Raw genomic sequence first — 19,905 nt, 5'->3', positions numbered from 1 at the left:
GTTGGTATGCTTGTGAGTGAACGGATGTGGGTAAGAGTAAGGAAGAAAGAAGGAGAGAGACAGAGAGAGAGAGAGAGAGAGAGAGAGACAGAGAGAGAGACAGAGAGCGCGAGTTGGCTAGGGGTGGTGGTATGGCTAGGGGTGGTGGTGTTTGTGAAAATTACGGACAATTTTACGGACAAAATTACGGACAAAATTACGGACAATTTCGAAAATTGCCGGAGTGTACTGCGTACAGCTTGTGTTTTTCTTGTTCTTCGAAAAAGCATCCAGTATTGGTTGTCGGACAGCTCTTATACAGTATCATTCTGCATTAGACTGATGGAACTATACCATAGTTAACCGCAGAAAAGAGTCGTCTACATCACACACAACGTATGGGGACTTCGCATACTGTGCGCTCATAAGACAACAGTCTTCGAACACATGGACATACTTTCCCCCCTAGGATTATGGAGAACCACAGTACAGTATGCATTCGGGATAAATAAGATGTGGGTTTGAGTGCGCATGAGTTTCTGTACGTGCTTTATGACGCATGTACTTGCCACCTGTGTACACCGTATGACTGCCTATTAGGGCCCTTCTCGAGTGCACTTGGGTCTAAATGAGCGGACGTGAACGTGGCTGATGACACAGGTGGAGACATCTGCAGAGAGGTGCGTTAGAATCAAGGTCCCTACCTGCCTCTTACCTTCTCAGCATTCCCGTTAGGATGCGGGAGCTCTTGCCCAGGTTGACGTCGGTCTCTCTCAGCTAGAAGCAGGGGGGGGGGGGGGGGGGGGGGTAGAAAGGACAGGTGTGACACAGAGACATACACAGTCCATGTAGGAGGTTGAGGGGGTTGAGGGGTGAGTGAGACTGGGAGAGAGTCTCTGGGGAAGAATGTGGGAAATGCAGAGAATAAAACTGGGATAAAAATGAGAGACAGAAAAAGATTCAGAGAGACAAACAAAGAACGAGAGAAGGGCCCGTAAATTGAAAGATAAACATGTACGGTCGAAGGAGCACACAGTGACTGAACACATTGTATATAAGGCATTGTGCAGGATTGGAGCCTTCAGGTTCGCTGTGGTTTCGGATTATTCCTACTTTCACATCTACACACTAATGGCACAATCAGATCCATCGGCAAAATATTACTCTTTTCATTATTGTGACAACTGCTTGCAACATGGAGAGATGTCTCGACTGACGTCCATGCTGTGTTGTACTGAACAGTACTTACGATGTCCCGTGCGCAATAATGAATATCCTTCAGTATCTCTCTTTTATCTTTCGCTCTCTTTTTGGGGGTCACATTTCTGTTTTTGTTTTCAGCCTCTGTGACACGAGAAGCGTGACGGACACCACCAGTCAAACGTTTGGACACACCGAGTCATTCCAGGGTTTTTCTTTACTTGTACTGTTTTCTACATTGTAGAATAATAGTGAAACCATCAACACTATGAAATAACAGGTACGGAATCGTGTCGTAACCCAAAACAAGTTCTGGTTACTACTCTCCTTTCGTTCGCTCTCTCCACGTGAGGGTTGTTCTGGCATGTTGTTTGGATGACCGTGCTGGTTGCCAGGCTGAGCAGGCTCAGATGTGGTTCTGGGCGGGTTCGGCTGCTGGCTCTGACACCAGCCCCACAGCCGCCTGATGTCTCTCTCAAACTCCATGGATGGATCGCTCCCCAGAGACTTCCCACTTTTCTCCCAAAATACCACACTCTCTCTCTCTGAATCAATCTCACACTCTTTCCTTCCACTCTTGTCTTTCTCTCACTTTCTGAATCAATCTCACACTCTGGCTGTTCTCTCATTCTCTCTCTCTCTCAGCCATATCAAAGGGCCCATTTATGAGATATAGCTTAAGATTGATGAGGCAATAAGGCAAACAATACATTGTAATGAAGTAGTTAAGGAGCTCATATACTGTGAGGATTGGTGGCGGGGCCTCAGTGAGTGAAGTTAAAAAAGGACTACTTACTCTACTTTTGTCCCCAAGTTCAAGGGTCTGCTGTCGACCTCATTGATACCAGAAAAAAATAATGTCAATAAACTTTCACACCTGCTTTGACTGTAGGGAAAAGCTATGTCTCCTGCTGTGTGTGTGTGTGTGTGCGCCACTGCTTGTGAATGCAAGTGTGCGTCTCTGTATTTATGCTTAAACGATGCCCCCCAAACGCCTTCATCCTCTGTCTTTTTCATGCGAGAACGACGTTTACCGATCCATCCATCCTGTGTGTCTTCACATCATGTTTTTCTTCTCCCCCCCCTCCTTTTTTTTTGCCCCACAAACTGTCTTTAAAAGGAAGAGGGGGGCCTGTGCAGACTCATGGGAAAGAGAAAACGAGGGAGAGAAAGCGAGGGACTATCCTCCTTAGCGGCAGGCAGACCTTTTGAAAGGAGATGTTTGATTTCCTTTGAAATCGCCTGCGAGGCCCACTGCCATGTTGTGATCTTAAAGCATTCTCCGTAGAGGGTGCCGTCAGAGGGCCCCTCCCCGTGCTGGGGCTCTCTCTGCTCTGTCTGTCTGTCTGTCTGTCTGTCTGGGGAGGGGGGAGAGAGGGTCAGAGTCTAAAGCTCTAAGTGTGATAGAGATGAGAGAAGAAGAGGAGAAAGTGAGAGAGAGATGCAAGGCCTAATACTCAGTTCTTTATGCAGTCAGTGTGTGTGTGTGTTTGTCCGTCCGTGCATGTGTGGGTGCGCGTTTCTGTGTGTGGATGCTTGTGTGTTCAATTAGACAGTCTTACATCATCTTACATGGGACACACAATGCCTTCATGAGCACAGCGGTGGAGGTGGTGAACGTCCCTAACCAACCACAACGCCTTGTTGTCATCAGCCCTTTGTCCTTGCCTTCAATCCCACTGTCCTTCTAGCGCAGGCCTTGACACACTCGTTAGATTATGAGGGTAGCGGCTCGTGTCCGGCGCGCGCGTGTCCTGCATGTGCGCGAGCAACTGTTCTCACCCGGTCTCTGGATCTCTGGATCTTCTCGCGGTCACTGTGCAAGTTAGCCAGGATCTCTTGGCCCACTTGTTCTGAAAGACAAAAGAGAGGAGAAACACAGTATAGGTAAGCATGGGTACGCTGTGCCTGGGATGCACCCGTCTTCCCTTTGATTCCTAACTGAACCTTTTCTGAGAGAAGTTGAAGCTAAGTGCCTTACTTAAGGACATGACAGCACTAAGCCCCGAACTTGAACCAGTGATTTAAGTCCATTTCTTAAGTGCTCTGCTTCTGTTGCCAAATAGTCTAGTCCACAGCTAAAGCGGATAGGCATTGAGGTGTGCATTAAGACCCACAGTATGTGTGAGGTGTTTGTGTGTGTAAGCTATTGTAGCAGACAGCTGGCTTCAGCTTAACCAGCCCACTAACCTTAGAACATTAGAGAACATTGGGCCAAAAACCCATGTCTGGCCTAGCTAAGCCTTACTTAGCACAGCTAAATTGAGCCTGGATCAGCTGTGCAGACAGAACCATCAGCTTCGCCACCACTAGCAATGAATCCTAATTTAATGCCATATTCTTAGAATAGATATGGGCGGCTGCACGTCAGGAAGGCCCAGAAATATTTTTTGGGGTATCTCAGACTGTTCTGGCAATTCGAAGATAGAAACGTCATTGGGAAGAAGGATGTTTGATATTCCTTTTACAGTTGTGTCACAAACCATTTCAGGGGTAATGATGATGAAAGTGGCCATTTTGGGTCCTTTTTAAACCTATACATACATAAGACCCTATGATCTGTGAACCATAGATGATACAGACAACATCTGGGTGTGACTATACTCCTTCCAGTGTGCTCTAACATCATGTATGTCTAGATTCTGAAATAGAAATGTTCAGTCATTTATTCAACGTTAAAAGTGGAAGATATGACCCATTTAATACAGTGCCTCCAGAAAGTATTCACACCCCTTGACCTTTTCAACATTTTGTTGTGTTACAGCCTGAATTCAAGTAAATATATATTTTCTTCCTGCAAACAATACCCCATAATGACAAAGTGAAAATAAGTGGATACATTTTTGCACATTTATTGAAAATGAAATACAGAAATATCTCATTGTTCATACTGTACATTGGAGAAAGACTACCACTGAAGTATTGTGCTCAGTTTCTATTACCTTGTAAATTAAATTCAAATATACACCTCAGAGAAGTTTCTGATGCCCTCCCAATCACCCCGTCCCAATCCCTTGGATAGAGCCCCTCTCCACTCTCACCAATAACCACCATTGAATCTGAGCTATAAAGACATACAAGGAATAACAATTTTTATTTGATTTACTTTACCTTTATTTAACTAGGCAAGTCAGTTAAGAACTAATTCTTATTTTCAATGACGGCTTAGGAACAGTGGGTTAACTGCCTTGTTCAGGGGCAGAACCATAGCTCGGGGTTTCAATCTTCCAACCTTTCGGTTACTAGTCCAACTGCCGCACCAAATACTTGACATATCCTAATCTGTCCAGAACTCATTCATATTACAGCAGGTTTGCAAATCACAAAAATACAAAAAAATGACATTGTAGTATAGTTAAATCCTTCCTTCTCTGTCCCAAGCCAAGCCAAACCCACCCCTCCCTCTTCACCTCCCCGGTTTCTCCCCCCTTTACCCCACCCAAGCTTTCCCCAACCTCCCATCCTTGCCCACCCAAGCTAAGCTTGTCCCAACCTCCCATCCTTGCCCACCCAAGCCAAGCTTGTTCCTACCTCCCATTCTTGCCCACCCAAGCCAAGCTTGTCACTACCTCCCATCCAACCTCCCATCCTTGCCCACCCAAGCCAAGCTTGTCCCTACCTCCCATCCAACCTCCCATCCTTGCCCACCCAAGCCAAGCTTGTCCCTACCTCCCATCCTTGCCCACCCAAGCCAAGCTTATCCAAACCTCCCATCCTTGCCCACCCAAGCCAAGCTTGTCCCTACCTCCCATCCTTGCCCACCCAAGCCAAGTTTGTCCCTACCTCCCATCCTTGCCCACCCAAGCCAAGCTTGTCCAAACCTCCCTACATCTCAGACACACTAAAGGTGTCCGCATGCTTCAGATCGACTGGCGCCTAGCTGAACTCTGCTAGCCGAACCAAATGAGTGTGCTCGCATACTCCCTTAAAAGATCTTTGCTTGAGAAACGAGAGCAAATTGGCAGTGGTACCTTTTGTCCTTTTTGAGACGCCATAGCCAGTATACACTTCCTCCAAATAGTTAGAATTGATCTAATCTGTCATTAATTTGGATGTTTTTGCAGAGGAGATCTTAGTCATGCAATTTTACATTAACATGATTGGAGCAGTATTTTTCAATTAAGAAATTTGCTTGAAAACGAGTCATCACTCACTGAATGACAACAAAGACTATTGTTATAACCTCAACCCGGCACAGCCAGAAGAAGACTGGCCACCACTCAGATCCTGGTTCCTCTAGGTTTCTTCCTAGGTTCCTACCTTTCTAGGGAGTTTTTCCTAGCCACCGTGCTGCTACATCTGCATTGCTTGCTGTCTGGGATTTTAGACTGGGTTTCTGTATAGCACTTTGTGACATCGGCTGATGTAAAAAGGGCTTTATAAATACATTTGACTGATTGGTCAACAGTAGGGATTCTTCAATCAATCACCAACGAAGGGGCGTAGACTTCGGCTACGAAGTCCAAAACAAACAAAAACGTCAGAAAATAGTGTCATAATATATGCACGAACTCTAACGAACTGAATCAGCTGGGAAGCCTTCACACCCATCTATCGACTTACTCATCCATTCCTGCCCAACATATACTGTACCCCATGCATCTACACACCTATTCTCTCCTACCCTCATACACATATTCACCATCCCATTCTCTCCCACCCTCATACACATATTCACCATCCCATTCTCTCGCACGCACGCACACACACACACACACAGAGAGACCATTAGCTATGTACACACACGGCCTTCCCCAGAGGGGTAAAGGGGATCACCCTTTACCCATCTCTATCTCCCACTGTTCCATCTTTACTTCCGTCTCTCTCTCACCACACACACTAAGTTTGTTAAAGTACATTTCCATCTACAGTACCTGACTCTCTCACGTGACCAAAGTCACGGTATTGACAGTTATTGAATGCTATTTAGTCCATTGGAATAGGCCACTTCTATCGTTACTTCATAGAGAAGAACAGTTATTTGAGGAAAGTAGATTATATTGGGGGGAGGGGGAAAGGATATGGTCTCAATTTACGATAAACTCAGTGCTCCTCTATAAAAACAAAGTAGCCTATCGCTGGCCCAGATTCACACACTGAGGCAAAAAAGGTTGATCAAAGCGGAAAGAAAGCGGGCTCTTCATGGAATAGCAATGTGGGCATTCATTTCCTGATTTCGCTTTGTTCAAGTTTATTTGCTGCTAATCTGTGAATCTTTGAGTGACAGTAGGTTGTTCGAGATTTGCGCAGATTGGAAACGTTGCAAGTTGTCAAACGAGGGTTTGTAAGTATTGAAAAATTCCAAACTTTTTGTTAATGTAATTCATGAAAGCACACTTTTAAACAAGATAAATTAATTAATAAAACATTTAAAAAATGGACTTATCAGCCATTATCGGAATGACCCTTGTATCTGTGGTGCTGCGTGTGTGCCAGTGAGAGTGGGCCGTTGTTGCCCGAGGAGAGAGAGAGCGACATTTCAGCAGCAGGTTCAAAATAATCACAGGCAGATTAACTAGATCACCAATTGAAAACATAACCAAGCGAGGGAACTGCTACAAGTTAACTATAGCTAACTAAGCATTCATTAAATAAATCTGCACCGTTGGAAAGCTGCGATTCCCCGCTATTAAACAATAGCCATGTCATTGTGACAACATTAAACATATTCTAATAGCCTAATTGACAAATAACTTAATGCGCATAGATCTCCCACAAAACATGAATATTTGGGCCTTATATATAAACATGTCTAGTCAGATACCTTGCTTTGAAACAGCCTACCTTATCCATTTGATTTCGGACTTATTGAATGAAGGAATCATTTTATAAAGACAAACGTATTTGGTTGTAATGTTGAAAAAGCCAGTCCTGCACACCTAGGAGCTCTCCAGATCGAGGGTTGACCACATGTTGATAACATGTGACTAACAGTACAGTTCTATGTGGGGGGCTAAGTGCCTTGATCAAGGGCACAACGGCAGGAGGTGGTAGGTCTACATGGGATCAGACACAGCAGCTTTCCAGGTTTAATAATGCTTACTTTTTCCATGTAGACTATATTAATAGTCATGAACATATGCGTTAAAAGTCATAGAGAAGTCATGGAAAATGTGTATAAACCATTAACAGTGAATAATGAATTTCGGTGAACATAGGACAGTTCCTGCACTTCTTCCATCCATACCCTATAATGCCAAAGTGGAATTATGTTTTTCAAAATGTTTACAAATTAATAAGAAATGTACAACTGAAATGTGTTGAGTAAATATGTATTAAACCACTTTGTTATGGAACGCATAAATAAATTCAGGAGTAAAAAGATTTCTCAATGACTACCTAATCTCGGTACCCCACAATATACAAATATCTATAAGGCCCCTCAGTCGAGCAGTGAATTTCAAACAGAGATTCAAACACAAAGAACAGGGAGGTTTTCCAGAGTTTAATGGCTGTGATAGGAGATAAATGAGGATGGATCAATAACATTGTAGTTCCTCCACAATACTAACCTAATTGACAGAGTGAATAGAAGGAAGCCTGTACAGAATATAAATATTACAAAACATGCATCCTGTTTGCAATGAGGCACTAAAGTAAAACTGCAACACATTTGGGAAAGAAATGTACTTTATGTCCTGAATACAAAACATTGTGTTTAGGGCAAATCCAACAAAACACATCACTGAGTACCACTCTTCATATTTTCAAGCATGGTGGTGCCTGCATCATGTTATGGGTATGCTTGTCATCGGCAAGGACTAGGGAGGTTTTTTTAGGATAAAAAGAAACGGAATAGAGCTAAGCACAGGTAAAATGCTAGAGGGAAACCTGGTTCAGTCTGCTTTCCAACAGACAATGGGAGACAAATGCATCTTTCAGTAGGACAATAACCTACATCACAAGGCCAAATATACACTGCAGTTGTTTACCAAGACGACATTGAATGTTCCAGAGTGGCCTAGTAACAGCTTGAAACTCTTTGGCAAGACATGAAAATAGCCATCTATCAATGATCAAAAACCAACGTGACAGAGCTTGAATAATTTTGAAATTAATAATGTGCATTGAACAATCCAGGTGTGCAAAGCTCTTAAGAGACTTACTCAGAAAAACTCACAGCTGTAATTGCTGCCAAAGGTGTCATTATGGGGTAATCACACTGTCATTATGGGGTATTGTGTATCGATGGGCGAGATACATTTATTTGGTATTTATTTTGAATTCAGGCTGTGGAATAAGTAAAATGGTATGAATACTTTCTAAAGGCACTGTAGGTCTGAAAAGGGCCTAAAATGGCCACTTTCTCAAAAACGGTTTGTGATACAAATGTAAAAAGCATATCAAACATCCTTCCTTACAACTAAGTTTTATGTGAGAATTGCCAGAACAATCTGATACAAAAAAAATATTCCTGGCGTGGAATTGCCCATATATAGAGTGCATTCGGAAAGTATTCAGACCCTTTGACTTTTCCACATTTTGTTACATTACAGCTTTACTATAAAATGTATTAAATAAATGTTTTTCCTCATCAATCTACACACAATACCCCATAATGACAAAGCGAAAACAGGTTCATAGAAATGTTTTCAAATTTATTTAAAAAATATGGAAACACCTTATTTACATAAGTATTCAGCCCATTTGCTATGTCCCTCGAAATTGAGCTCAGGTGCATCCTGTTTCCATTGATAATCCTTGAGATGTTTCTACAACTTGATTGGAGTCCACCTGTGGTAAATTAAATTGATTGGACATTATTTGGAAAGGCACAAATAATTATTTGGAAGAGCAAAAACCAAGCAATGAGGTCGAAGGAATCGTCCGTAGAGATCCGAGACAGGATTGTGTCAAGGCACAGATCTGGGGAAGGGTAACAAAACAATTCTGCAGCATTGAAGGTCCCCAAGAACACAGTGGCCTCCATCATTCTTAAATGGTAGAAGTTTGGAACCACCAACATTCTATTCTATTCTACATTCTATTCTACAGCTGACCGCCTGGACAATCGGGGGAGAAGAAGCCGATGGTCACTCTGACAGAGCTCCAGAGTTCCTCTGCGGAGATGGGAGAACCTTCCAGAAGGACAACCATCTCTGCAGCACTCCACCAATCAGGCCAGACGGAAGCCACTCCTCAGTAAAAGGCACATGACAGTTCATTTGAGTTTGCCAAAAGGCACCCAAAGGACTCATATTGAGAAACATCATTCTCTGGTCTGATGAAACCAAGATTGAACTCTTTGGCCTAAATGCCAAGCTTCACATCTGGAGGAATCCTGGCACCATCCCTACTGTAAAGCATGGTGGTGGCAGCATCATGCTGTGGGATGTTTTTCAGCAGCAGGGACTAGTCAGGATCAAGGGAAAAGAGATCCTTGATGAAAACCTGGTCCAGAGCGCTCAGGACCTCAGACTGGGGCGAAGGGTCACCTTCCAACAGGAAAACAACCCTAAGCACACAGCCAAGACATTGCAGGAGTGGCTTCGGGACAAGTCTCTGAATGTCCCTGAGTGGCCCAGCCAGAGCCCAGACTTGAACCCGATTGAATATCTCTGGAGAGACCTGAAAATAGCTGTGCAATGACACTCCCCATCCAACCTGACAGCGCTTGAGAGGATCTGCAGGGAAGAATGGGAGAAACTCCCCAAATACAGGTGTGCCAAGCCTATAGAGTCATACCCAAGAAGACTTGAGGGTGTAATCAATGCAAAATGTGCTTTTTTTTTTTTTTGCTTCTTCATTAATGGGTATTGTGTGTATGATGATTAAAAAAACTATTTAATCAATTTTCAAATAAGGCTGTAAGGTAACAAAATGTGGAAAATGTCAAAGGGTCTGCATACTTTTCGAATGCACTGTACTTAGAATAAAACAGAACTACATGCAATTCTACGAATTTTATCCAACAATTGCAGAGGGTGAATTGTATGCATTTTATATGAGGTAATATAGGTAAATATTTTCATTTAAAAATGTTAACAATTTCTTTAATAATGGCTTAATTTGTATTTGTAATGTATCCCCAAATCCATGTGTATGTGTGTATAGTGCGTATGTTTGTGTTGCTTCACAGTCCCTGCTGTTCCATAAGGTGTATTTTTTATGTTTTTTTTTTAAATCAAATTTTACTGCTTGCATCAGTTACGTGATGTGGAATAGAGTTCCATGTAGTCATGACTCTATGTAGTACTGTGTTCTGGACTTGGGGACTGTGAAGAGACCTCTGGTGCATGGGCGCCAGTAGTTCAAAACAGACAGCTCGGTGCATTCAACATGTCAATGCCTCTCATAAATACAAGTAGTGATGAAGTCAATCTCTCCCACACTTTGAGCCAAGAGAGATAGACATGCATATTATTACTGTTAGCTCTCTGTGTACATCCAAGGGCCAGCCGTGCTGCCCTGTTCTGAACCAATTGCAAAGTCCCTTTTTGTGGCACCTGACCACACAAATAGTCGTACAGGTGCGACAAAACTAGGGCCTGTAGGACCTGCCTTGTTGATAGTGTTAATAAGAAGGTAGAGCCGCGCTTTATTATGGACAGACCATCTTAGCTACTGTTGTAGCAATATGTTTTGACCATGACAGTTTACAATCCTGGGTTATTTATTTTAATTTTAATTTATTTAGCCTTTAACCCCAGTTAAGAACAAATTCTTATTTTACAATGACGGCCTACCCCGGCCAAACCCTCCCCTAACCCGGACGATACTGGGCCAATTGTGCGCCGCCCTATGGGACTAACGATCACAGCCCAGGATCGAACCAGGGTCTGTAGTGACGCCTCTAGCACTGCGATGCAGTGCCGTAGACCTCTGTAACTAAACTGGGCTCTTATATCACTTTCATTCCAGCTCTCACAACAGTATCTCAAGCAGTACAACTACATCCTGCTACTGGACTCCAATCAGCAGATGCAATATTCATAAAACCACTTTCTCTGAAATGCTGCTCTTCTATCGTGGATGTAAACACATTAACGCACACTTAGAAAACATTGCCAACAAGGCGCCTGACAAGCTCGTCAGTGGTCACTGTCATTTCCTGGTCCCTTGGGTTAGACGGAGAAAAAAACCCACACCAAACAAACAAACCTAAAAAAAAGATCCCACCGCTGCCACCAACTGTAAGCAGGTACTGCATTAGCGTAAAAAAATGAGGGCGAGAGAAAAAAAGAGAAGTGAGGAATCTTTGCGCGGATCAAAGACGGCCTTTCAAACACACCAAACAATCCGGCGTAAACAACGCACTGCTGAGTAGATTACACTACACAGGTGCGGCACTCCAAAGAGCCCATGTGCTGTGCTGCCTGTTTAGGGGAAACGCCGCAAAAAAAAGGGCTACATCTGGCAGCTAAACAAGATAGAAAGAAGAGAGCGCAAAGAGAGGAGGGAGAGAAAAAAAAACGGGGGGGGGGGTATGCTGTCGAATGAGTGACGCTTGTACTCCCTTTCCTCTCCCTTCTATTCCACCCAACGCGCGCACAATGTCTCTTTTTGCCTTCATTAATTTCTAATCAGGGACGAGACAGATTGAAGGATACACAGATTAAACAGTGCAGTCAGACAGTCACATGTGACAAATAGGGCAGATTAAAAGACTGAATACAGGTATTAATAACCATAATAATACAAGCACCCCGCCCCCATCCCTCCCATGTCCCCTCCAAAAAGAACAAGGAATAAACAGGGAAAGGAGGTGCAGCAGGAAATCTTCTGTAAAGACAACTAAGAGCCTCTATCCGTCTCTGTCCGGGATGGGGCTTAAAACAAATGAGGGTGACAGTGCTGTACAAGTCTTTGGCGTGGAGGAAGACCGAGAGCGCATTATTGGTAAAGCACACACTCCAACTGAGAAGATGGATGAGGTCGTTGCAGAAGAATAGGGCCCAATGGCATCCTGCTGTAAAGACTCTGCTGCTGGAGCGGTGCTGAGTTGACATTAAGTCCTTGGTTGTAGTGTACAGGGCCTCGCTCTGAATGATACACATGTAACGGAATGTTTAAAGGAGTCCCCTCTCTCAGAAATGTAAAAGTTGTACTGAAGAATTTGCCTGATTATAAACACAAATAATGTCCTTGAGCTTTCAGTAAACAGATACACAATGTCCTTTCGGATTATTGTTGAACTATGCCTCTTGTAGCTTCCCCAAGAGGCTAAAACCTCTTGATTAGGGCCGCAATGTGTTGAACCAAATCTAATCAAAATCAAATCGTGTTTGTCACATGCTTTGTAAACAACCAGTGCAGACTAACAGTGAAATGCTTACTTACAGGTCCTTTTCCAACAATGCAGAGTTAAAGATAAAACATTTAAATAGCAAAACGAGGAATAAATACCCAGTGAATAACAATAACATGGCTAAATACAGGGAGTACCAGTACAGAGTCGATGTGCAGGGGTACGAAGTAATGGAGGTTAGCTATGTACATATGGTAGGGGTAAAGTGACGAGACAACAGGAGAGATAATAGACTGGTAGCAGCAGCGTGTGTGGTGAGTGTGAAAGTGTGTGTGGCGTCAGTATGCATGTGTGCGTATGCTGTGGGTGGGTGTATGTGTAAGTATGTGTGGGTAGAGTCCAGTGTGTGTGCGTATGGTGTGCGTGTGTGTGGGTGGGTGTATGTGTAAGTATGTGTGGGTAGAGTCCAGTGTGTGTGGGTGTATGTGTAAGTATGTGTGGGTAGAGTCCAGTGTGTGTGGGTGTATGTGTAAGTATGTGTGGGTAGAGTCCAGTGTGTGTGGGTGTATGTGTAAGTATGTGTGGGTAGAGTCCCGTGTGTGTGGGTGTATGTGTAAGTATGTGTGGGTAGAGTCCAGTGTGTGTGGGTGTATGTGTAAGTATGTGTGGGTAGAGTCCAGTGTGTGTGCATAGTCAGTGCAAAAAAGGATCAATGCAATTATTCCAGGTAGCCGTTGAACAGACCTACTTAGCAGGGGGGGTAGAAGCTGTTCAAGGTCCTGTCGGTTCCGGACTAGGTGCACTGGTACCGCTTGCCGTGCAGAGACAACAGTCTATGGCTGAGGTGGCTGGCATCTTTGACAATTTTTGGGCCCTTCCTCGGACACCGCCTGGTATAGAGGTCCTGGGCGGCAGGTACCTCGGCCCCAGTGATTCACTAAGGCTGCTATAGTATCTTAACAAGAGGGTCTCCTTTCTTATCTTTCTTCCTAAAAAAAAAAAAAAAACAATCCGCTCGCTCGCCTCACTTTTCAAACAATGAAACCGGTTAAGTATTCGAAATATAATGTGCATGGCCTAACAGAGACGCATAAACACACAAAGAGAGCGAAAGACAACCGCCCAGGCGCATTTCAGGTTTCTTTCCATTCTACTGGCAGTGCTGCTAAGAGGAGCCGTGCGCCTGTCTCTATGAGAGGCTGGCCTGTGTCTCTATGAGAGGCGGGCGGAGTCAAGGTTTCCGAGAGCGTGCCAGCTATCTAAACGCAGAGCACCACCATTGTGCACCTTTAGAGGATGTTAAAATCAAGGTCGTCACTGGCGGTGCGTTTATCCTTGAGAGAGGCAGACAATGACAAAATGAGGATGAATTACTCCATATGGAAAGTCAAAAGCGTATCAATTTCCATGAAGGGTTCAAATGAAATGCTTCCACTTTAAACGTCTAGGTCAGCTAGGCTACATGTACCACAGCCACCAAAATGGATTAAGTGCCATCGCTTCTATGACTGCTAACACAGCTACTCATCCTCCAACCACTACTGATGAAGGTCATAAGCACTGCACCAACAATGGTGTAGACAGCATCTCCCCCTGGATAGGTAAGTTGTACATTCATTTAATTGCCGGGTCTGTGTGCTGTAAAATCCGTCGCAGTATGATGAAGTGTCCCCAGAGCCGACAGACTGCAGAACACATTAAAGACTCTCAGCAGCCAGGTCCACAAACTCAAAGATACATATTTCCCTTAGCTGTGGGACCACAAATGGGATGTTCCCATTAAGAAATCCCTCACCCTACACACACAGACCATTAGCTATGTACACACACGGCCTTCCCCAGACGGGAAAAGGGGATCTCACTCACTCACTCACTCACTCACTCACTCACTCACTCACTCACTCTGTTTGTTAAAGTACATGTCCATCTACAGTACCTGACTCTCTCTCACCTGACCACAGTCACTTTCAGAGAGTTAGGGTAATGTTCACGAATTTACAAATCTGTTACCTGGAAAAGGGAGCTCTCATATCGGCTAAATGTTGAATTCGGCTTTCGAAAACCAACAAAGCTACTGTGGAGGAGGATGAGAGACGGCTTTTCTAATAAGCATCTCTTCCCCTGATGGCATTCCGTCCTGCAATCAGTAATAAAATAAAGATCCCCCCCCAAATCCATTTCCATGTAGCCTGTACTTAAGCTCTATCAATACGCAAATAGGTCACGTTAAAATTGCTGTATTAGATACTATCACCTGCATCTGTAAATCTCTGATGAGGTTTTGACTCGACAGATCGTCAGCAGGCTTCCAACCCACACTGGTTCGTTACACTACAGACGGCACTGTGTCAACGCGTGGGCCGTCGTCAGAGTTTACGACAGCGAAATATCCAACGTGGATTCACATCTAGGTTACTGTGCGTTAAGGCACCATCATAAACAGCTGGCGTAGACAAGGCGTGAAAGAGAGCGTTAGAGTGAGAATTGTAAAATAGAGATTGGATCAGAGTGAATTAACAGAACGTTTGAAACAGGGTCACAGAAAAGTACGATTCAAAATAACTCCACATGTATAAGACATTTTTGTCAACACCAGCTACTATTTATGAAAAGTCACGACCTCCACAAAATGGCGCAAATTGAACACTGAGCTAAAGAAAATCCACGTCAAATTCAGAATCACTAAAACTTCTCTCTACGCTCAACCACCAGACAGAACAACCCTAGGTTATCCAAAACACAGGAAATTATCATTTCCTGCTGACGATCCGGACTTGTTGCTCGTTAGCATATAAAATATTCCCCTCCCGTTTGAACGGCTATTAACTATTTAAATGACCCTGGCGCTAAGGCCTTGCTCAGACTCGCTTGCTAAACATCCATATCCCCCAAAGGTCCATTTAACAAGTCTATTACTCTTCTCACATTATAAATCACACCACCACTAGAGAGCAGGACTTTATATATTAACTCACCCTCTTAACAAGAGATTAGCAGAAGTCATCATTGTAGAGGGTACAAATAGAGGTACTAGATAAGACCCAATGGTGTGCTGACTGAGTTTGCCTCAATCAGATACTGAGACAAATCAACTGAGCAGTATCCAGATCCATCCTTCCACCTTCCCTTTGGTTCTATGGCCTAGTGTTGGTGCGATGCATTGGGTCTCACCACATCATCACACGGTTGTCCACATCATACTTCTATGGAGCAATGGGAGAGAGAAAGGCCAGTGTAGGCCAGTATAGATAATTGTAGCCCAGGCCAAAGAAGCCCAGTCAAGGTAATTACCATAAGGTTAGAAGTCTACTTCCCAGCCAGTCCATCCCATCCCAAGACAACCCACCCTAGCCACCATTCCAGGGGCCCCTCCCACTCCTCCCTCCACAGGCACACACATAATTGGACACATCATCAATTTTACAGGAGCAGTTTTTAGAGCAGTTCCACCGTGAGATGTCTGGGGCCCCTTTTTCTTTCTCTCCTTTTCTATCTTTCCTCTGCTCTGGTCCCTCTCTCCCCTGAGCTGAAAGGGTACAAGCCCTGACAGCGGTAACACTCTGAGGCTCAGCACAGCTCTGTTTCATTAGCTGGTTGAAACCACTTTTTAAAGGTTACCACACAAACCTCTATCCGGACACACTCCACACAGACAAAGGAGTGAAAACGACCCGAGGGAGTTGTGAAGGTAGGTGGAGTCTGCCACTGTCTCAAATGCAAGCACAGACTGACACACACAAGCCCCCCCCACTCCCCACCCCCCACCCCAGCACACACACACACAAAATGACAAATTCTGCATCTGCATTCACTAAACTCATTGGCTGGAATACCTGGGGAACAAAGTTAGCTTTCTTTGTACACCGTCTGGAATATTTTCCTTACACTCATCGAAGTTGTTCACACCACTTTCTGTTTCAAATGCCGAGCCCACAGGCCATGTGTCCAGTCTTGGTCACATCGGCTAACTTGGCTCACAAAGTGAAGTAGGTAAGAACCAGGTCATTGGGGGTGATGCAGCATCTGGACAATCTCCAGTGTTGTGACAACTAACAATAAGAAGGAGCTATATTCACCTTCAACTCAGTACACTGCTTCCTCTGAGTATGACCCCTAATTGTGTGTAGTCAGCATTTCCCTTGAACAGCAGCGGAGGGATAAAGTGTATTCTGAGCTGGCAGCCCATCTGAGGGGTCTTTTCTTGAACGAGTTTCCATAGACGTGAGCAGACAAGGGTGTACACACCAAGCAGGCTGACCAGCCCTGCTGTGGGCCTTCGTCTGCATGTGGATGTTTGCTATGAGCAGCGGTGTGGTAGGCAGCCACATATTTCTGGGGGCCTTTCTTCACTCCGCGCCGGGCCGTGTTTTATTCATCGCCTGCGCCCTGACCCCGCAGATCTCCTGTTCTGACAAATTACTTCTGATTAAGACAGATCTCTATTAGTCAGCCACTCAACTTAGCCTATTCATCATCCCGCCCTTTCCCCTGCTCCCCCTCCCTCCCTCGCCCGTCCGTCAGACCGGAGCAAGACGCAAAGGAAATGTTCCGCCGCGGTTTTAAATGGCTGATTACGGACAATTGGCGGATGGAGAGATGTAAGGGAGTCTTATGGGTGATAAGACGCAGGTTTAATGGGTATAAATGACCAGGCTGACTAGGAGAACCAGCTGGTAATAGAACCATTTGTTTCAGGCAGAAAAGGGGCAGGGAGAAAAATGAAGGCTGTTTTTCTTCAATTGAACTCCCTCGCTGCCTCGAGTTCAAACACTCCTGTTCCCGAATGGACTTTTAACAGTGAGGTCCCTCTCACTCGCCATGAATGAGAATAGATGAGGCTCGATAGCGGTGCCGGTTGTTTTACATTTATGAAATTACTCCGTCAAGCACACACAGATGCTGATGTGGACATGGCCACAGACCAGACATGTACACACAGTCAAATACTCAGGCACAAAGCAATGCACCAGCTTACAAATAAAAACCAATAATAAAATGTGAGGGAACTTTAACGTACATTAAAAACCGGGTAGTTTGGGTCCTGGATGCTGATTGGCTGAAACAGAATTTCAGGTGTGTGTATATCAGACAATATACCATGTGTATAATATTTTACTATTCTATTTTATATTGATAAGCAGTTTATAATAGCAAAACGGCACCTCTGGGATTTATGGCATATGGCCAATATAGCACAGCTACGGGCTGTATCCAGACACTCCGTATCGTGCTGAAGAACAGGCCTTAGCCATGGTATATTGTTCATATACCATACCTCCTCAGGCCTTATTGCTTAAAGATGCACTATGCAGAAATCACGCCGCCATTTCCTGGTTGCTAAAATTCGAACAGTTCGCCTAATTTCAGTTTATGTGACAAAACAAGCAAAAATAGTGTAGAGAATCATTGTACCATCTAAACTGCTGTGAAATATATTTTCCATAACCAAAGATATTGTATTTTCAGCTGGTGTACAAAACCGAAAATAAAAGATGAAAAAACTAAACTTAAGGGAAGCATAGAAATAGTACTTCTTAGACATTCTTTCAATGAGAATGACATTTCTATATCACACATTTCTATGTGAATCTGGTTAGGTCGCCCAAAAAGTTACATATTGCAGCTTTAAGTATCCCAATACACTACTTGTAATGTAAAAACTTAAAAACACGTTGTACTGAAGACAACTTGAGGTAAAACTTCTGAAATCATAAACTCCTAAGTTAAAACAGAGCAAATACATAAAGCAGCTCAATAGCTGTAAAGTCCTATTGCTTAAATCCCAAAACATACTGACTAAATTAACCTGAACCACAATAATGGGTAACAGGGGGAGGAGAAGGAGGAGGGGGTTGCTGTCAGCAAATTGCCTGGAGTTAATCAACCCAGTCTTCCTGAACCATCCAAATGAAAACTAATGGACTTTGGGCCACGCTGTGATTGCCTCAACACACTTACAGAAGTAAGATGGGAACGACGCCTTACAGGGCATTCAATTAAAAATGTTGAATTTCCACAGACGGCTGGTCAGGCCATACATCTACTGTATCCACGCAGCCACGAAGGTCAATTCTATGGATAAAATGGACTTGACTGATTAATTCCATTTCCACTGCTCCCGGAATTATTTGCACGCATTGATTAAGGTTGTGGTCAGAATGCGTAGAAAATGTATGAAGTGTGGAATTAAAAGCAACCTACAAATAAGATGAAATTGCCTAAATATTATTAACAGTGCTGGTACTCTTATCTTACAATGAACAAAAATATAAACAACATGTAAAGTGGTGGTCCCATATTTCATGAGATGAAATAAGACCACATACATTTTCCATATGCACAAAAAGCTTATTTCTCAAATGTTGTGCACACATTTGTTTACATCCCTGTTTGTGAGCATTTCTCCTTTGCCAAGATAATCCATCCACCTGATTGAAGTGGCATATCAAGAAGCTGATTAAACAGCATGATCATTACACAGGTGCACTTTGTGCTGGGGACAATAAAAAGCCACTAAAATGTGCAGTTGTCACAACACAATGCCACATATGTCTCAAGTTTTGAGGGAGTGTGCATTTGGCATGCTTGACTGGAGGAATGTCCACCAGAGCATTTGCCAGGGAATTGAAGGTTTATTTCTCTACCATAAGCCACCTGCAACATCATTTTAGAAAATTTGGCAGTATGTCCAAACGGCCTCACAACCGCAGACCACGTGTAACCCCGCCAGCCCAGGACCTCCACCTGCGGGATTGTCTGAGACCAGCCACCCGGACAGCTGATGAAACTGTGGGTTTGCATAACCGAAGAATTTCTGCACAAACTGTCAGAAACCGTCTTAGGGAAGCTCGTTGTCCTCACCAGGGTCTTGACCAGACTGCAGTTCGGCGTCGTAACTGACTTCAGTAGGCAAATGCTCACCTTCGATGGCCACTCGCACGCTGGTGAAGTGTGCTTTTCACAGATGAATCCCGGTTTCAAGTGAACCGAGTAGATGGCAGACAGCGTGTATGGCATTGTATGGGCGAACGGTTTGCTGATGTCAACGTTGCGAACAGATCGCCCCATGGTGGTGGTGGAGTTATGGTATGAGCAGGCATAAGCAAAGGACAATGAACACAATTGCATTTTATTGATGGCAATTTGAATGCACAGAGAGATACCGTGACGAGATCCTGAGGCCCATTGTTGTACCATTCATCCGCTGCCATCACCTCATGTTTCAGCATGATATCGCAAAGCCCCATGTCGCAAGGATCTATACACAATTCCTGGAAGCTGAAAATGTCCCAGTTCTTCCATGGCCTGCATACTCACAAGACATGTCACCCATTGAGCATGTTTGGGATGCTCTGGATTGACTTGTAGCAACTTCGCACAGCAATTGAAGAGGCGTGGGACAACATTCCACAGGCCACAATCAACAGCTTGATCCACTCTATGCAAAGGATGTATCGCGCTGCAAGAGGCAACATCAGATACGGACTGGTTTTCCGATCCACGTCACAACTTTTAAATGTTTTTTTTTTTTAAGTATC

The 19,905-nt window shown here is 44.0% G+C and overlaps 1 protein-coding gene across 3 annotated transcripts in view; it reads right to left on the bottom strand.

Moving 5' to 3' along the window:
- Nucleotides 1-19,905, bottom strand: part of LOC110499058 (vesicle transport through interaction with t-SNAREs homolog 1A) — a 165,194-nt gene that overhangs the window by 45,538 nt on the left and 99,751 nt on the right. The window contains exons 6-7 of one of the 3 annotated variants that reach the window (XM_036955890.2): nucleotides 2,962-3,032; nucleotides 684-756 (exon numbers count right to left, since the gene is read on the bottom strand). In XM_036955890.2, the coding sequence (XP_036811785.1) occupies nucleotides 691-756; nucleotides 2,962-3,032 (137 nt within the window). In that variant the 3' untranslated portion in view covers nucleotides 684-690. The remainder of the gene's footprint in view (nucleotides 1-683; nucleotides 757-2,961; nucleotides 3,033-19,905) is intronic. The other 2 variants (XM_036955888.2, XM_090212525.1) reach the window with 2 other exon arrangements.

Source organism: Oncorhynchus mykiss, chromosome 20 (genome assembly GCF_057628025.1).
Source record: "Oncorhynchus mykiss isolate SJ-2025 chromosome 20, ASM5762802v1, whole genome shotgun sequence".
Taxonomy (NCBI): Eukaryota; Metazoa; Chordata; class Actinopteri; order Salmoniformes; family Salmonidae; genus Oncorhynchus; species Oncorhynchus mykiss.
Note: the sequence above shows the minus strand (reverse complement) of the source record. Positions and strands in the feature narration are given on the sequence as shown.